The sequence below is a fragment of the Gracilinanus agilis genome, chromosome 3 (genome assembly GCF_016433145.1).
Source record: "Gracilinanus agilis isolate LMUSP501 chromosome 3, AgileGrace, whole genome shotgun sequence".
NCBI classification, from domain to species: Eukaryota; Metazoa; Chordata; class Mammalia; order Didelphimorphia; family Didelphidae; genus Gracilinanus; species Gracilinanus agilis.
This window is the reverse complement of record NC_058132.1, coordinates 342092359-342112704: the sequence shown is the minus strand read 5'-3', so window position 1 is coordinate 342112704 and position 20346 is coordinate 342092359. Positions and strand designations below refer to the sequence as shown.

At 34.6% G+C, this 20346-nt stretch overlaps 1 protein-coding gene across 1 annotated transcript in view; it reads right to left on the bottom strand.

Moving 5' to 3' along the window:
* The window catches only part of LOC123242360 (protein mono-ADP-ribosyltransferase PARP14-like), a 119876-nt gene that overhangs the window by 40657 nt on the left and 58873 nt on the right, over window positions 1-20346 (bottom strand). The window contains exons 6-8 of the mRNA XM_044670051.1: window positions 9425-11703; window positions 5887-6120; window positions 4320-4541 (exon numbers count right to left, since the gene is read on the bottom strand). Of these exons, the coding sequence (XP_044525986.1) occupies window positions 4320-4541; window positions 5887-6120; window positions 9425-11703 (2735 nt within the window). The remainder of the gene's footprint in view (window positions 1-4319; window positions 4542-5886; window positions 6121-9424; window positions 11704-20346) is intronic.

Genomic DNA, 20346 nt, shown 5'->3' with positions numbered 1-20346 from the left:
TATAATGGGGAGCTGGGGAGGGGTAGAGCTTTTGCTTCTTCAGACCTGATGGGTTCATTACCCCTAAAAGGCTGCTTTGGTTGCTCTCATGGCTGCATCTCCATGTGGAAGCAGAAGGGAGATAGGAAAAGGTCAGGTGATCACCATAATCAATGGCTTGTTTCCATAATCTGTGTTTGTCAACTTGAACTTTGCAAACTAAGACTGTACTGGGTCAGTCATTTACGGCATATATGACAGTTACTATTTCTTAACTTTTTTCTTCATCAAAATGGAGGCTTAAATGGGGGGAGGGAAAGAGGGACAATTATATCCAGAAATGACTATGATAGAAAAATTGAGACTATCAAAAAAACTTGAAAGAAAAAAGGGAAAAAACACATTGATATAAAAATGCTTATATAGGAGCAATATTGTAATGACAAATGGAAGCAAAATGTGCCTGACAATTGGAGAATGGCTGAACAATTTATTGTATATGAGTGTCAAAGAATATTACTGTGTCATAAGGAATGACAGATGAACAGTTCAGAGAAACAAATGAAGAAAGCAATCCCCCCCCAAAAAAACCAATATGTGCAATGATTATGTCCAAATATCATCCATATGATATTTTAGGGAATAACAAATTGAGTATGAAGTCACAGTGTGATACAACAACCAAAGGCTAATACAAACTCAGCCTGTGTTTAAAGAGATGTAGAACGAGGAAAGTGGTAGTTCCTATGTACATTTACCAGGGCAGACCCACCTGGATTATTGTGCTTCATTTAAATGACCAACATGCATTTATTAAGCCCCAACTCTGTGCCAGATACTGTGCCAAGGAATAGAGAAAGAAATGCAGAGTGAAGTAATTCTCCTAACAAAGAGCATTTGATCATTAATAAATGCAAGAATTCTCTTTTTTTTTTGCAGATGATATAATACTATATGTGGAAAATTCTAGAGATTCAACTAAAAAATTAATTGAAAATATCAATTTTAGCTAAGTAGCAGGAAATAAAATAAGCCTGCATAAATCATCAGTATTTTGTAGTGTTACTAACAAAATCCTACAAGGAGAGATAGAGAAACTACATTTTAAATAACCACAAATAGAATAAACATCTGCCAAAACAGGAACTACGCAAACATAATTATTAAACATTTTTTACATAAATAAATTCAGATTTAAATGATTGGATAAATGTTAATTGTCCATGGATGGGAGAAGCCAATATAATTAAAGTAACAGTTCTACCTAAACTAGTCTACTTATTCAATATCATCCCAATCAATTTACCAAAAAATTATCTTTACTAAGATTACTAGTTAGAAAAATAATAACATAATTTGTTTGGAAGAACAAAAGGTCAAGAATATCAAAAGAATTAGAGGAAAAATGTAAAGGAAGGAGGTCCTTTTTTAAAGATTTTTTTAAGATTTTTCCAGATTTTAAACTCTATTATAAAGCAGTAATTATCAAAATTATCTGGTACTAGCTAAGAAATAGAAAGTTAAGTCAGTGGAACAGAAAAGACATATAACAAAATACAGTAAATTATTTTAGTAATCTTGTATTTGACAAAAATATAGTTTGGGGGAGTAAGAAAATACTATTTGGCAAACATTTCAGGGATAACTAGAAAATAATACAATAGGAAATAGGTATAGATCAATATCTTATACCATTCATTAAGATAAGATCAAAATGCATGCAAAATCTAGACATATCATGAGCAAATTAGAACAGGGAATATATTACCTATCAAATTTATGAGTAGAAGGATTTATGAGTAAACAAAAGATTAAAAGCATTGTGAGAAGTAAAATGGATCATTCTGAGTTCATTAAAATAAAATTACAAAGATTTTGTACAAATAAAACAAATGTTGCCAAGATTAAAAGGAAAGCATAATATTGGGGGGAAATTTTGTAGACATTCTTGGATGGAGGGGTCACATATCTAAAATATATAGAGACCTTTGTCAAATTTCAAGAATAAGAGCCATCCCCCAATTAATAAATGGGCAAAAGGTATGAATAGACAATTTATATTCATTTATTAATGAACAAAAGCTCTTTGTAATTATTTTACTCTGCATTTGTATCTGAGAGGGAAATTGCTTTATTGCCTTTATATTATTGATCATGAACCAAATGATCACATATAATCCTTTAGATCAGTGATGGGCAAACTTTTTAAAGAGGGGGCCAAAAGGAGAGGAAATGCTCATCTGTCAGTCTGTTTCTAAGGCAACTCTTTCGAAGTTTCATTGTATTGTATCCTACTCATTGTATTTGTCAGATTAGGAATAATTTCGGGTGGCCAGATAGAATATTTCAGGGGGGCACATCTGGCCCAAAGGCCATAGTTTGCCCATCCCTGCTTTAGATAAATAACTGCAATTATAATTTTTAGAAAGAGTTAGACCCAGTTATTACACTGTGTATAAGATATCAATTATGTACTATAATAATAACCATAGTATTAAAAAGGATATAGCTTGGCATATTTGAATTTCAGAGCAACTAAATATATTAAGAGCTTCTGTTGGAAGAATAAAAACTTCAAATCTGTGTAGTTAACTAGGGAAGCTGAAACCCATGCAGAAGGAGCTGAGTTCATTGGGAATGGTGGGTGTAGAGCTGGCCTGATGAGATCATATGAAAACAACCTTGGCACATTGAGGTGTTGTTTGATCCTGTGAAATTTTATGCCATCTATAGGCTCTTCAGAGTATCATGGTCAAGAAAGGTTACTTTGACCTAAGTAGTATGATAGTTCTGGAGGATTCATTAAATTTTCTTATCTTAACCTTATACTGAATTTATGATTTCATATCAAATGTTCTAAACCCTGGTTACCAAACACCATTGCATGTTTCTTAACATCCTATGTACTTTCTACAATGTCAAAAACTTATGCTAATTAGTTGTCCAAAACCTATCAAACACACTTGAACATAAAAGAGGGTCTTTTGCCACAGGCTGGGCATGGTGAGACCTCCACCTTAAATTTACTATAATTAAAGTTTGGATCTTCAGCTCAGAATTATAGCCCAGAGACTTCTTTATTTATTACATATCTTCATTCCTTGGCACAGTGTCTGGCATGTAGTTGGAACTTAATAAATGTATGTTGATCGGTCACTTAAACTGAGCACAGCACTCCACATATAGTCTGCCCTGGCAAAAATACACAGGAACTACTACTTCCCTCATTCTACCTCTTTTTAAAACATAGGCTAATCAAAGTCATACATAGGTATATGAAAAAATGCTCTAAATAACTAATGATTAGAAAAATGCTAATTTTCTAAGTTACTAATGATTAGAAAAATTTCTAATTTTCTAAGTGGAAAAATGGGACACTAACATACTTTTGGTGGAACTATGAACTGATCCAACCTTTTTAGAGAGCAATTTGGAATTACACTGAGAGAATTATACCCTTAAACATAGCTATTTTTCAAGGAGATCAGGGAAAAAAGGGAAAGAAACTATATATGCTCTAAAATATTTATAGCTGCTTTCTTCATGGTAGCAATGAACTTGAAATTGAGGGCATGTCCATTAATTGGAGAATGGCTAAACAAATTGGGGTATATGATTGTGATGGAACACTACTGAACCATAAGAAATATATAATAAATAAGCAGGCTAATTAAAAAAAAAAAGAACTTGGAAAGAAGTACCTGAAATATTGAACAGTGAAAGGAACAGGACCAAGAGAACATTATATATAGCTACAGATTTAATACTTGAAGAATAACTTGTGAATGTTCATCTCTAGAGAATAAACTGAAAAATGGAAACATGAAAGACTTAATCCATATATACATATCTGTTTGCCAAATGCTGCCTTCTATGATATGGGTAGGGGAGAGACAGGTTGAGATATCTGGAACTAAATTCTAGAAACAAAATTTAAAAAAATAATAAAACACAATTAAGGGGGCAGCTGGGTAGCTCAGTGGAGTGAGAGTCAGGCCTAGAGACAGGAGGTCCTAGGTTCAAACCCGGCCTCAGCCACTTCCCAGCTGTGTGACCCTGGGCAAGTCACTTGACCCCCATTGCCCACCCTTACCAATCTTCCACCTATGAGACAATACACCGAAGTACAAGGGTTTAAAAAAAAAAAAAGAATAATTCAAATTGCTTGCCTTCTCAATAAAGAACAAATGGAAGGAGGAGAGAAGAGAATTTAGCATTCAAATTTAAAAAAAAAAACACAATTAAAAAATAAGCTATCTGGGGAATAAATTTGAAGATAAGGAAAAAATCCATGAAATAAAACTTGCCCACAAAAATTCTCTGAACTGAAAGGATATTACCTTAATGTTTTCTTGATCTCTGGGGTGCAACAGAATACGAACTTCTTTTAGAGTTTTACAAGGTCTTGTACTACTGAATTTAAACACTTGTGAAAGGATTAATTCAGCAAAAATGGCTTTTGGAAACTTTGCTATTCCTGTGCCAATTGCTGGAACTGTAATTGTTGTTAGAGAGAGAATCTCAGGGGTCTCCAAACATTCTCTGATTATATCTTCCATGATCTGAAAAAAAGAAACAAACATATATGTGTATATATGTGTGTACAGATACATATAATATATATTACACATACACACACATATAGTAAAATAAGCATATGTAAAATCAGACAGAAATAGAGGATTTGGGGAAATGAAAAGCAACTCTATACCCATGCAGCTGACAATTACTGTTTAGGTTTATTTAAGGGCATCAGCATTTTATCCTAAATGCTAACAGTTGACAAAGAGTGACTGGAAACAGGCAGGAGGATAGAAAGAAAAATTAGCATTTGTGTGGAGTACCAAAGAGATAGAACAATGGCATGGATAAGAGTGTTCAAAAAGAACAAACTCTGTATACACTGAGAAAGCAGAGTACAAAGGCAAATGTGTAGTTGAACTGAACATTCATTTGTTGAAAGTTCTGAACCAAAAAGTGCTGTTTAAAGAATTCTGAATCTGAAAGCCCAATGTCTCTGCCTCCTCCTTCAACCTCTCTTTATATATAACATGGAATATAGAACAGCAGAAAAAGTGGCAAGGAGATGCTATTTTTATCTTATCTAAAATGGGTATTTTCTGAACTATCCTTGGAGTGTTTTAGGAAAAAAAGAACCTGGGGAGTGTGTAGAGAGAAGAGGGCAACCTATGGTATAGAGTGTGAGGGCTAGAAATGGTATTTGTGTAACCATTATGAGAAGGTGTTTGCATTATGGGAAGAGTGTCTGCTTTCTATGTCTTTGAGAATTAATAACGGATTCAGAAGGGGGACAGGGGAAAAGAAAAAATAGGAACCCATCACAGAGCTTTATACTAATTCAGAATGGTAAAGGGAAAGAGGAGAGCAAATTGAACTACCAAAAGCAATAGTGCACCCAGTGGATCGTTAACAGTGTATTGGGTATTTCTCAAAACAGTTGTAGTGTTAAAAACTTGCAAGAGTGGAACTATAATGCTTATAGGAAACTGATCCATGAAAAACTACCATAATATTATTACTCTACTGCAACCTGTGTGTTCTCTCTACATGTTCTTCTCTACCCAGATGTCCTGAATTTAAATGTTCCCCACATGTGTATATTCCATGAATAATCATGCATATTTATTCTTTTGACTGATACTATGTTTGTATTTTGGAAAAGTGAGCTCAAAATTTAAGGAATGTAATTCTTTGGTTTCTTTCACTGCTATGGTATTTCATTGAAAGCCTTTGTTTTAATTGAACTGTCTAGCTGGCTAGTAAAAAAACACATTGCTGGGCACACACAAACTATAGTATAGAGATCTATAAAGTATTGAGAACTAGAAGTAGTATTTTTGACATCCACAGTGAGACCCTGGGTATTCCTTTGATATATTTCCCTACCTTTTGTGAGTCACCTTTTCCTTCATCCCACGGAGGAATTACTGCATGGAGAACAAAGATGCAGTTCAGATTACAGCCACTGGTCAGGAGAACAGATCCTATTTTCATTTCCATTCTATTTTCTACTGTCTTTAACTCTTCTTGGAGAGATGGACCAGCTTTCTTCAATATGGCCTGAGAAAGTGTTCCATTAAGAGGAAAATCCAGTGAAATGGAATTGACAATAATATCTGCCTTAAAGATAAAAACCGAGAATGTGTTTTAAAAAATCATATCAAATCAACAAACACTCATTACCAATCAATGCTAAATGTAAGGCACCATGCAAAAAAGTCAAGACCTACCCCTGCCCCACTCTTAAGGAACTCACTATCTAAAGGGAGAGACAACATACAAACAAATATATATAAAGAAGCTAAATACAGGGTAACTAGGAAATAATTAAGAGAAGGACAACACTAGAGTTAAGAGGGATTGAGAAAGGCTTCTTGTAGAAGATGAGATTTGAGTTCAGACTTAAAGGAAGTCAAGGAAGTCAGTAGATGCAGTTGAGAGGGGAGAATGTTCCAGATTCTGAACAGGAAAAGAAAGAGAATATGACTGGACCTTATGTAATTATTCTCTTCTGGGGGGATATATGTAATATAATCTATAGTGTTAAGTTTAGATTCTTTTGAGAGTAATTTCAGGATAAGAAATTTGCTACCTCCCCATGAATACCATACAATACAATGAAACTTTGAAAGAGTTGCCTTAGAAATAGACTGACAGATGAACATTTCCTTTCCTTTAGCCCCCTCTTTAAAAAGTTTGCCCATCACTGGGCTATGTGATGAAGGTCTGCACTATAGAAGTGGCAATATCAGAAAAGAGAAAATAGCATGTTTGAGAGATGGTACAAAGGTATAATTAATAGGTCTTGGCAACAAATTGGATATGGAAGGTGAGAGAAAAGGAAGAGTCAAGGATAACTATTAGGTTGTGAACCTGAGAGACTAGAGGATGCTTTGTCTTCTATAGTAACATGGAAGGTAGGAAGGGGGAGGGTGTAGGGGGAAAGATAATGATCTAATGATTCATTGAGCTTAGTTTGGGATGTCTGAAAAGTGATTAGAAATGTGATACTGGAGTTCAGTGGAGAAGTTGGGGCAGGATATGCAGATTTAATAATTATTAGCATAGAGATGGTAACTAAATCCATGGAAGTTGATGAGATGGTCAAATGAAATAGTGTAGAGGGAGAAGAGAGCCTAGGACAGAACCCTGAAGGATACCCACAATTAGAAGGTATGGTCTAGAGAAGAATATAGCAAAAGGACTGAGAAGAAGCAATTAGAGAGGCTGGAGGAGAACCAGAAAAGAGCTGTGTCCTGAAATCCTAGATAGAAGAGAATATGAAGGAAGAGGAAGTGCTCAAGAGTGTCAAAGGTTGGAGCAGGTAGGTATAACTGTGAATAAAGCACCAGGCCAAGAGTCAGGAGGACCTGGGTTCAAATGTAGCCTCAGACACTTCCTAGACAAATCACTTAATCCTAATTGCTTAACCCTTACCCTGGACAAGTCATTTAATCCTAATTGCTTAACCCTTTCCACTCTTCTGCCTTAGAATTAATATTTACAATTGATTCTAAGACAGAAGATAAAAGGTTTTTTTTTTTAAATAAAGAATGTCAAAGGCTGCAGAAAGGTTAAAGAGAATGAAGACTTAGAAAAGATAATTGGATTTGGCAAATAAGAAATCACCGACAAATTTTAAGAGAGCAGTTTTGTTGGAATGATAAGGTTAGAATTCAGATTATAAAGGATTAAAGAGAGAAAGGAGAGAAAGTGAAAGCATCTATTGTAGATGATCTTTTCAAAGAGTATAGTTGCAAAGGACAAAAGATATATAAGGCAACAGCAGGGATGGAAAGATGAAGTGAGGGGTTTTTAAGGATAGAGAACATATGGGCATATTTGTAGGCATCAGGGAATGATCCAGTAGATCAGAAGAGATTGAAAACAAGTGACAGAGTGGAGATGACCAAAGAGGCCATCAATAGGGAGATATGGGATGGAATGGGCTCATTTGAATAGGTACAAAGATAAATAATATGACTCTTTTTTTCATCTTTTCAGAGTAGAAGTGGAGGGAAGCCATAGAAGGAGGGACAAAAGGTTTGGAAGAGTTCCTAAGGAGAATTGGATAGTGAGTTTATATGGCAGGTATAGAAGGATTGCCCAGTAGCAATGAGGTTCTATTTGACATTGTGTGACATAAATTTTTAGTGAATCCAGTCAGAATGATTGCATAATTTTCTCCACCTTCATTCATCAGCATATATATAGGAGAAAAGGCAGAGAATGGTGGAATAGATCTAAGGCTTAAACTTGGCAAGATATAATCAGTGAAATGAAAAAAGAACTAGAGATTCAAGAGTGCTTGACTGAATTGGCTCATCAAAGGTTTAAGATGGAGAAAAGGACATAGAGTGACTAATTCAGGGGAGATGGCCTAGGAGAGGATTGAAGGGTCAAGTAATTAGGGTTATGGTGTGGATAAATAGGATTCTCTAAGGGAAGGCAGAGGAAGAAGTGAAAAAGTAATAAATAATGTTGTCACTCTCAATTTCTCATATTCTCTTATCCCTGATATCCAATCCATCTCCAAATGTTTTTTCCTTCCACTATCTCTCATATACAGTCCCTTCTCTACTCACACAGCCACAACACTAATTCAGGTCTTCATTACCCTTAGACTGAAGTATTGCAATACTCTTTTCTCTAGTTTCCCCACCTCCAGTCTCTCCCTGAAATAATATATCTTCCATTCATCTGCCAAGATAACGTTTCTAAAGGACAAGTCTAAGTCACCCCCATGTTCAAGGAGTCACACTGGCTCTCTAACCTATCACCTTCAGGATCAATATAAACATCTTTATTGGGCATCTAAAATGCTACATAACCTGCCCCCTTCCTACTTTTCCATTCTTTCTATAACTTAACACCAAATAATCTACTCTGATTCAGCTTCACTAGGTTTACCTGTACTTTCTCAAAGGCTGTCCCCAGTGCTTGGGTTGTTCTGCTCCCATCACCTTTGTCCTCTTAGTTTCCCTGGCTTCTTTCAAGCCTGAGATTAAATCCTTCCTTGGGCTGTTTTTCACCTCCACTCTGCCTTCATATTAAGTGCCTTCTCCTTTCGGATAATCTTCCTATGTGTGTGTATTTACAAATATACATATCCATACATTCACACACACATAGGCTTTCCTTTTCAATGGTATTCTTCTCAAAGTCAGGGACAAAAATCTTTCTTTGTGTCACCATTGCTTAGCAAAATGCCAGTTATATAGTAAGCCTTTAATAAAAGCCTGCAGACTGAGATATACTCAGCTTCCATGCACTCAGGAGAGTAGAATTTCATCCTTAGACTGAATCTGCATTAGTCTCAGTAGGATCACTTGCTGGAGGTGTATTCAATCTTAGTTACATAGGAATCAGGCTACTTCAATTTCAAAATCAACTTGAGGGATATTCAGTAAATGGTAATACCCACCTCAGCATTCTGAATATCTCCTTTTATCAACAGGATACTCAGACCTTCTCTAGTTTTGATGGAGGTCAGCACCTTTCCATATGTGTCTTCTTTTCTCAAGTTGGTTTCCTGGTTTTCTGATTGCATACAGAATGCTGGTTTATTACCAGGAGAAAGATCTTCAAAGTTATTTTTCACAGCTTCAGAAAAAGCTTGAACTCCCTCCTTAGAAGAATCTACAAGATGAATCATTTTCAAGCTATGTTTACTTGAAGGGTTCTGGAACCTTGCTTTGATAGCCAGGATGATGGCCTCTGCACAATCTTTTGAGGGAAAACCAAAGATCCCAGAGCCAAGAGCTGGGATAGCAATTGACCTATGCTCATGGAATTCAGCTATAGAAAGACTTGTTGTGATAGCATTTTTTAATAACTGCACACAGCTCTGAGCATGTTCTTTCCTCCACGGGGAGCCAACAGCATGAATCACTTGCTGATATGGGAGCTGTCCAGCACCAGAGACAACAGCAGAGCCAGGAGAGATCTTGCCCTGTTCCTGGACTATTTGGTTACATTCCCTTTGTAGCTCTGGGCCCGCTGCTTCAGAGAGTGCAGCTGCCAGGCCTCCACAGTGGTTTAAGTCCTCATTTGCTGCATTCACCACCACATCTGCTGAGAACTGGGTTAAGTCACCCTCTTGAACAGTTAATAAGATGCCAGATTCTAAGGTTATCTTGCAATGGATCTTCTGCCCATCAATACTGCCTCCATTGCCCTCCTCTCCATTTTCTTGTAGCCAAATCAAACAATTAAACTTTTGTTTTGCTACTCTTGTATAAAATTCTTCTTTGTCTTTGAAAAAATCTTTGGCTCCTGGCTCATCAATGCTAACATTTTTAACATGTACTGAATTCTGTATTTTTTTAACCATTGCCACTCCTCTCATCACTTCTTCTTTGGGACCACTAAGTAATATGCCTCTTTGGTTAACATGAGTTTTGAAATCAATCTTTACCTTTTTTGTTCTTAGATTGTGCCAGATTTGCTCATTTTCCACCTTCATATACTCAATGACTGCTAAAGAAATCACAGCAACAAATTTTTGTACTTTTGAGTTTTTTTCTATAAATTCACAAAGCAGCTGGTAGCTTTCACATACTGGACTAACACAACCAGCAATCATTATCTTAACTCCAGTGTCTGAATTTTGCTCTTCTATTACCATTGTCTTTGAAGAACAGTTGTATTTCTTATTCAGATCATCAGTGACTGTTTTCCACTGACAGTCATTAAGAATCTCACTGTCTACCACGTCAATGCACTTATAGTCCAAGGCTTTGTGCATACGTTCTTCAGCTTCTGAAAGAACTTGGGGAGAAGAGCCAACCAGCAAAATTGCTTCACCCTCCACTTCATAAATAGCAGAAATTTTCTCAGCTCTAAAAAGAGATTCAGAGAATGTCTCACAGTTTACCTGCTGCAGAAACTGAACAATCTGAGGAGGAACATGGAGATATTTTTGAACCAACCTCTGTAGTTTCTCTAGAATTTCACTCTTTGCTTTATACACATTTGTATTCAAACCACTCAGGCAAATGCTTTTTGTGAGGGCATTGTATGTGACCTCCACATCTGAGTGCTCCTTGTGGAGAGTCTCTTCTAATTTGTTGTTGTGTAAAAGGGAAAATCTTCCAGGACTAACAGTGAGCTTCTCTTTTATAGTTTGCTTTTCTCTTCCTATTTTTTGGGTGGCTCTTTCTATCTGAGTTTTCACTTGTAGTTCAGTTCCCTGCATATCTTCTAGTCTCCCCACTCTGATCATTGTCTCTTGATATTCATCAAACTCAGTCAAAATGCTCTCATTTTCTATGCTGTCTCTAATGGCTTCCCATACCAATGGGTCCACTTTATACGTATTAACCTGATATTCAGACATGAGGTCAGAGAATCTCTTGGAAACATCTTCATTCCATGTCTTGATTGTGTTTCTCTTTGTTCTTCCTTGACTGACTAAGGAATCTGAAGGATTGAGTATAATTTCTGGATCTTTGCAACTGGGTTGGGGCCAGAATAACTCACAATAACATCTCTCCATGGTGCTAGTTATTTCACCAATTACTTGATCATCTTTCTGTAAGAACTTCAAAAGATAAGGTTCCATTGGCACTGTTAAGGGATGTGGTAGCTTCACTGGTGGTTTTGCCTGTCCATATAAAGCAGATTCCAAAGCAGGGTAGTATGGGTACACTGAAATGGGACTATTACTGAAGAGAAGCTTCTTTTTCAATATGGTATCAATCACTAAAAAAGAAAAAGAAAAATTAAATTAAGAAAAATTTAGAAGAAAAAAATTAAAGAAAAAATATTTAAATTTAAAAGTTCATTCACTAAAAAAAGAGTGGTTTCTTAAGGGTTTTTAATGTGAAATTTTCTTCTTTATAGAAAGAAGTTCTTACTTTCACTTTAAATTAAAGTTAATTGTGAGTCATTTAATATTTTTTATCACTTGAATTTACTACTTTCTTCCCAAATATGTTCACTCACCAAGCTATTACAATAGCTTTGGAAACTAAGTGATAACACTGAAAAGTCTAATTTAAGAAACTTTTGTTTCTTCAGTAAAAAGTAAGTACTTGCCGATGAATACTAAGCCTAACATTTGCTGGAATATATTGGTAGTCTTGCATAAGGCACTAAGTAGAAAGGACTCTGGACAGAAAGTCAAGAAACCTGGGTGTAAATCCTACCTGTTTGGCTTGTGGCAAATCATGTAACTTCTCTGACCTAAGAAGTCTTCCCATCTATAAAATAGAGCTCATAATTCTTGTATCACTTTCCTCTTTATAAATGTTAAAGTGTTACATAAAAGTGAGGGCTTAAATTTTTTTATTCACTTCTTTTATTTATTGCATCATTTGTTTCTCCCTTCCCCTTTCAGAGAGCCATTTCATGTAATAAAAAGTATTTTTTCAAAGAAAAAAAGGAAAGTCAGAAAAACACATCAATAAAGTCTGAAAATAAGTGCAATATGTAGTACCTATAGATCTCCATGAAGGACTGTGGAATAGGAGTGTCCTGTGGACTTCCCTCCATGAAGGGGTGGGGTAGGAATGTCCTTGAATATTTCTTTGAGTCATACTAGATCTTTCTAATTTTGTTACATTCACATTAAATATTTTTGTATGTGCTATTCTTTCCATTTGCCTTGCTGTAGTCATAGTGTATATTATTGTCTTGGCTCTACTTACTTCGCTCCACATCATTTCATGGAGCATCCATGCTTCTCTGTATTTTTTTAAAGTTCTTACCTTCAATTTTAGAATCAATACTGCATATTGGTTCCAAGGCAGAAGAGTAGTAAGGCTTAGGCAATAGGGGTTAAGCAACTTGCTCAGGGTCACACAGCTAGGAAATGTCTGAGGCCATATTTAAGCCCAGGACCTCCCATCTCTAAACTGGCTTTCAACCCACTGAGATATCTAGCTGCCCTCCTCCCCACACACATACTCATTGTTTTTTAAAGCACAGAAACATTCTATTACATTGATGTACCACAATTTGTTTAAACATTCTCCAATCTATGAATTTCCACTTTGTTTCTAATTATTTGCTGTCACAAAAAAATCTACTTTAAATATTTTGTTGTTTATGAGAGCTTTCTTCTTATTGATGGCTACCTTGGATTGTAAATTCAGTAATGGAGACTCTGGTTCAAAGGGAATTGAGATCTTAGTTACTTTACTTTCATAATTCCAAATTGCTTTTCCAACTGGCTATACCATTTCACAACTCCACCAAAAATGAACTAGTATGCTTATCATCCCACAATTCCTCCAACATTAACTATTGCCATTTTTTACCTCTTAACCAGTTTTTCGTGTATAAAATGAAATCTCATGCTTGTTTTCATTTCTCTTATTACTAGTAATTTGAAGCATTCTTTCAGGTGGATATGAATGCTTTGCATTTCTTCCTTTGAAGACTTTTTAAATATCCTTTGACTATCTATTGAGGAATCACTATTAAACTTTTTAGTAGTTAAATTTCATTTTCAGTTCCAAATTCACTAATTTCACTTTTCCCTCTTTCAAGCATTGAGAAGACAAGAAAAAAAACCATTACAAATAATGCAAAACATAATAGATTAAATAATCAGTACATGGCAGTTAATATCTATGGCAACTTGGTGTTCAATAAACCCCAAAATCCAAGCTTTGGGAAAAGAACTCAATATCTTGACAAAAACTTTTGGGAACACTGAAAAAACATTTTGTCAAAAGGTAGGCAAAAAAAAGGTAGGCATAGACCAATACCTCACACCATGCACCAGGATAAAATCAAAATGGATACTTGATCTAGAAATAAAAAATGACACCATAAACAAATTAGGGGACATGGAAAAGTTTACTTGTCAGACTTATGGATAAGGGAAGAATTTATGGCCAAATAAGGCATAGAGAACATTATGAAAAATGAAATAGATAATTTTGGTTACATTAAATTTGAAAGGTTTTGTACAAATAAAATCAATGCAACCAAGATTAGAAGGAAACAAATTTTAGGGAAAAAATATAGTACATGTCTCTGACAAAAGTCTCATTTCTTATGTATAGAGAGCTGAGCCAAATTTATAAGAATATAAAGCATTCCCCAATTGAAAAATGGTCAAATGATATGATCAGGTGGTTCTCAGAGGAAAATATGAAAACTATCCATAATTATATGAAAAAAATGTTCCAAAATCACTATTGACTAGTGAGAGAAAGGAATGTAAGATAAAAGAAAAATGCAATGAGGTGCAGGGTGAAAATATAAGATTTGGCTGGAGTACAAGGGAAAGAATGTTTCTCTGGGCTCTCTTGGAATTCTGAGAGATTTCTGAGGGGGTTAACTGTCAGCCTGGAAGGGAGAGTTTGAAAGCAGTGAGAGAGGTCATAGCTTCTGGACTTGGTTCTCCCTCTGATCCAGCTTGTGATCCTTGGTATCCTCCTATTTTTGGTTCCTGTACTTCCCTAAGAGATTCTAGCCAGCCTTTCTGGATTAAGATTGCTTCTATATAAGAGACTTTTAAGAAGAAGTCAGCATACCACGACCTGAACTACATTTATAACTCCATAGGCTCAAGCCTGTTCCTGTGGTGATCAGGAAAAACATGATCATCACTCTGATTCAGCCAACTTGCTCTGTACCTCTACCAGAAACTGATTTTTGAGTAGCTATAGTGTCAGGAAAGCTAGATCAAGGAATTTGGGTTTTATAGCATAGTCAGGTGAGGATTGCAAGATAGCATGGAAGATCAGAAGCAAGGCCTTTGTGGGCATTTTAGAGGTGGGTTAAGACTAGTGCAAATATCTTAGGGATTCTCCTTAGCTCTCCTCCCTCACCCAGTCCTATTTTATTACTGAGTTAAAACGTTTATTTTAAATTTATATAACAGTCAGATTGCATTTTTAAAGCTCCAGGCCAGAGGGTAGCCATCGTACCCTTTGCGCCTGGGAGGGAAACAACACCAACAGACTTGTGTTTCACCAACCTGATTAAGCAGTTAAACTCACATCTTTCACTAGAAAAATGCAAACTAAAACAACTCTTTGGTACCACCTCACACCTCTCAGATTGGCTAAAATGACCAAAAAGGAAAATTATAAATATTGGAGATTATAGGAAAAGTGGGACACTAATACACTGTTGATGGGGCTGTGACTGATAACAGTAATTCTGGAGAGCCACAAAACTATACATACCCTTTCATTCCGTAATGTCACTACTGGGTCTATATAACAAAGAGTTTAGAGATAAGGGAAAAGGCCCCACCTGTGTCAAAATATTTTTAGCAGCTCTTTTTGCAGTGGCAATGATTGGAAACTGAGAGTTGTCCATCACTTGGGAAATAAATGAACAAATTGTGGTATGTGATTTTAATGGAATACTATTGTACCATAAGAAATGACAAACAAAATGAGTTCAGAAAAACCTGGAAAAACTTATCTGAACTGATACAAAGTGAAGTGAGCAGAACTAGGAGAACAATGCATACAGGAAAAGAAGTATACCAATTGTGAAGGACCAAACCATTATCAACAAAGTTATCTCCAAAATAACCCACAGGGGACTTAATGAAAATGCTATCCACAGTCAAAGAAGGAACTATTGGAATCTGGACGCAGATCAAAGCATACCATCTTCCACTGTATTCCCTTCATGAGATTGTTATTTTATGTATAATATGTGTCTGCTATCACAACATGAGCAATATAGAAATATGTATTGCATGATATCACTGGTATAAATTATATCAGACTATTTACTGCCTTGGGAAGGGAGGGAGGGAGAAAAATCAGAATTCTATAAAGTCAGAAAACAATTGTCAAAAATTGTTTCTACATGTAACTGAAAAAAATAAATTAATTTAAAATAATGCAAAACAAATTCCCACATAAGCCATGTCAAAAAATAAAGAAAAAGAAAAGAAAATATGCTTTAATTTGCACTCTGAGTCTGGCAGGTCTTTAGATGGATGTCAATAGCATGCTTCATTGTGAGTCCTTTGAATTTTTAGTCATTATTTTGATCAGTTATTAATTCTGTAAAAGTTGATTATCTTCACAATATGGCTATTGTATACATTATTCTATGTCTGATCACTTCATTTTGCATCAAATTGTGAGTTTTCCCAGACTTTTCTGACAATCTCTCCTTACACATTTCTTGCAGTATAAAAAAGTGTTTTATTCACAGATACCATAACTTCTTCGGCCATTTCCCAATTGATGGACATCTCCTCAGTTTATAGTTCTTTACGATCACAAAAAGGCTACTATAAATATTATGTACATATGATCTTTCTTCTTTCTTCGATTTCTTTAGGATATAGAGCTAGTGAAAATATTGTTGGGCCAAGGAGTATGTTTAGTTTACTAGCTTTAAGTGGGGCCATAGTTCGAAATTGCCATCCAGAATTGGTGAACTAATTCAGAGCTTCATCAACAGGGCTTTAATGTATGTGTTTTTTAAAAGTCTCTTATACATTTGTAATTTTCCTTTTTTTAGAGCCATGCAGATAGGTGTGAAGTGAAGTGGTATCGTAAAGTTATTTTAACTTGCATTTATCAAATTATTAGTAATATAGAGCATTTTCCCCCCATATACCTATTGATCATTTGGATTCCTTCCTCTAAAAACTGCCTATTCATATCCTTTGGCTACTGGTCAATTGGGAAATGGTTCCTTTTCTTGTAAATTTGACACAATTTCCTATATGTCTTAGAAATAAGACCTTTATTAAAGAAATGCTGCAGATATATCTTTCCTGTTTTCCTTCTGATTTTAGCTACACTGGCTTTGTGCAAAATCTTTTAAATTTTACATGATCAAAATTATCCATTTTACCTTCTGTGAATTTGTCTATTTCTTGTTTGGTCATGAATTCTTCCCCTATTCATTGATTTGATGCATAATTTCTTATATGTTCCTTTATTTCTAATTTTTTTAAAAATTTACTTATTTATTTGTTTGTTTCATTAAATTCCCAGGTATCTAACTTCCTCACCTCTCCACATTAAAGAAGGCATCATTAAAAATATCCATATGTATTATCCATATATATAAAACTATGTTTTACTTATTTCTATTTACTAGTTCTTTCTCTTGAGGTGAATACAGACAAGTTACTTTTCAAACAGTATTTTTGTTACTGTATATAATATTCTCTTAGTTCTGTTCATTTCATTCTTCATGATTTCATGGTCTTTCCACATTTTTTAAAAAATTAACCTGCTCATCATTTCTTAAAGTAAGTAGTATTCCACCACAATCATAGGTCACAACTTGTTCAGTCATTCTCAACTGATGGACACCCCCTCAATTTCCAGTTGCTTGCCACAAAAAAAGAGAGTTTGCCACAAATATTTTAGAACATGAAGGTTCTTTTTCTCTTTCCACAATCACTTTAAGAAACCTAACAGTGGTATTGTTGAGACAAAGAGTATATCCAGTTTCATAATTTCTTAGGCATCACTTCAAATTGCTCTCCAAAATTCTATTTTTCTACTTTTCCTCCAATATTTATCAATTTTCTCTTTGATCATTTTAGCCAACCTGATGTGTGAAAGGATATCTCAGAATTGTTTTGATTTGCATTTCTCTAATAAATAATGATTTAAAGCATTTTTCATATGGCTTTGATTTTTTTTCCTCCAAAACCTCTTTGTTCGTGTCTTATGACCATTTATCAGTTGGAGAATGGCTCATATTGTTATAAATTTGACAAAGTTCTCTCTATATTTTTAAAATTATTTTTTAAACCCCCACCTTCCACTTTAGAATCAACACTAAGTATTAGACCCAAGGCAGAAGAGTGGTAAGGGCTAGGCACTACTGGTTATATAATCAAAATTATCCATTTTATATCTCACAATGCTCTCTATCTCTTGTTCATTCATAAATTTTTCTCTTATCCATAAATTTAATAGTTAATATGTTCCCTCTTCTAATTTGTTGAAGGTATCTCCCTTTATGTCTAGGTCATAATTCCATTTTGATCTAATCTTGCTAAATAGTGTAAGGTACTGGTCTATACCAAATTCTGCCAGCCAGCTTTCTAGTTTTCCTAACAATTTTTACCAAATGTAAATTCTTATCTTAAAAGCTTGGATCTTTACTTTTGTCAAATGCAAAGTTACTATGATTCTTAACTCTTCTTTGTTACATGTCTTTTCTGTTCTACTGATCTTTTTCTCTATTGTTTAGCCAATACCAGGCAATTTTGATAATTACTGCTTTATAATACAGTTTAAAATCTGGCAAAGTTAGACCTCCTTCCTTTATATTTTTTCATTAATTCCTTTGATATTCTTGACCTTTTGTTCTTCCAAATGAATTTTATTTTTTTTTCTAGCTCAGTAAAATATTTTTTGGTAGTTTAATTGGGATGGCATTGAATAGATAGATTAGTATAGTTAGGATTGTCATTTGAATACCCATACATAAACAATTAGTATTTCTCCAATTATTTAAATCTGACTTTATTTGTACAAAATGGTATTTTATAATCATGTTCATGTATTTCCAGGCTTTGTTTTAGCAAGTACACTCAGATATTTTATTCTGCTTCTGGTTATTTTAAATGAGGTGTCTCTTACTATCTTATCTTGCAGGGCTTTGCTGGTGACATATAGAAATGCTGACGATTTATGTGGATTTATTTTATATCCTGCTACTTTGCTAAAATTATTGATAGTTTCAACTAAATTTTTCGTTGAATCTCTAGAATTTTCCACATACACCATCGTATTGTATGAAAAGTTTATTATCTCTTTGCCCATTTGGAGTCTTTCCATTTCTTTTTCTTCTCTTATTGCTATTGTTAGCATTTCTAATACTATGTTAAATAATATTGGTGATAATGGACCCTCTTTGTTTCACTCCTGACCTTAAGAAGGCTTCTAATGTATTTCCATTACAGATAAAGCTTGCTGATTGTTTTAGGTATGTACTTCTTATCATACTAGGGAAAAATGCATTTGTAACTATGCTTTCAAGTGTTTTTAATAAGAATGAAGATTGTATTTTGTCAAAAGCTTTTGCTACATTTATTGATATAATTATATGATTTTTGTTACTTTTGTTGTTGACGTAAATAATTATGTTGTTTTCCTTATGTTAAATCATCCCAGCATACCTAGATATAAATCTTGTCTGGTCATAAAGTATATTTTTTGTGATATATTGTTACAGTTTCTGATTAATATTTTACTTGGAATTTTCACATCTAAATTCATTAATGAAATTGATATATAATTTTCATTCTTTGTCTTTTATATTTCTGGTTTAGGTAGCACCATATTGTTTCAGAAGAGTTTGGCAGGACTCCTTCTAAATAATTTATTTAATATTGGAATTAGATGATCTTCAAATGTTTGATGGAATTCACTTATAAATCCTGTTGGTCCTGATGCTTTTATAAGGAGGTTCATTTATGGCCTGTTTAATTTCTTTTTCTAAAATGGGTTTTATTTAGATAATTTTTTCCTCTTGTGTTAGTCTGGGCAGTTTATTTTTTTACTAGTATCCTTCTATTTCACTTAAAATTTTAAATTAGTTTTCATATAATTAAGCAAAGTAATTCCCAATAATTGCTTTGAATTCACCTTCATTAGTGGTAAATTCATCCTTTTAATTTCTGTTGCTAGTGATTTAGTTTTCCTCTCTTTTTAAAAAATAATATTAACCAATGGTTTATTTTTTTATAAAACCAACTCAGTTTTACTTATTAATTCAACGGTCTTCTTACATTCAATTTTGTTACTCATCTTTAATTTTTAGAATTTACAATTTGATATTGAATTGGGGATTTTTAATTTGTTCTTTTTCTAGTTTTTTTAATTGCATGCCAAATTCATTTATCTATTATTTTCTACCTTGTGGATAAAAGAATTTAGAGATATACATTTTCCTCTAATTACTGTTTTTGCTGTATACCATACATTTTGGCATGTTGTCTCATTATTATAATTTTCTTTAATAATTTTTCAATATAGCAAAAAAGGGTCTTTAACTAGCAAGGAGGAACTGCAGTTTGGGGCCACCTTACAACACAGGAGAGTGTAGGAGTGCCCTCTCTGAGGCAAAAGAAGTGGGTTTAAATATACTTCAACAAAAAGGAGTGGTTAGAAAAGGGGTGGCAAAGAGGAAGAGTGACTAAGATTTGATGGGATCAAAGTCTTTAGTCAGCATTAGTGTCTGATAGAGTGGATAGATGTTATATTCAATAATCTAGGAAGAGATGGATGCCACCTTGACTGACAGGGATGGCAGTTGAAAGACTCGGAATGTTCCCAGGTGCTGTGAACCAGGGGCAAACATCGGTTGGCCTCACCCTATAAATGCCCCTCACAGCCACTCTGAGGGAAGTGTTTGGACTGGGAAGTCTCTAGCCTCAGAGGC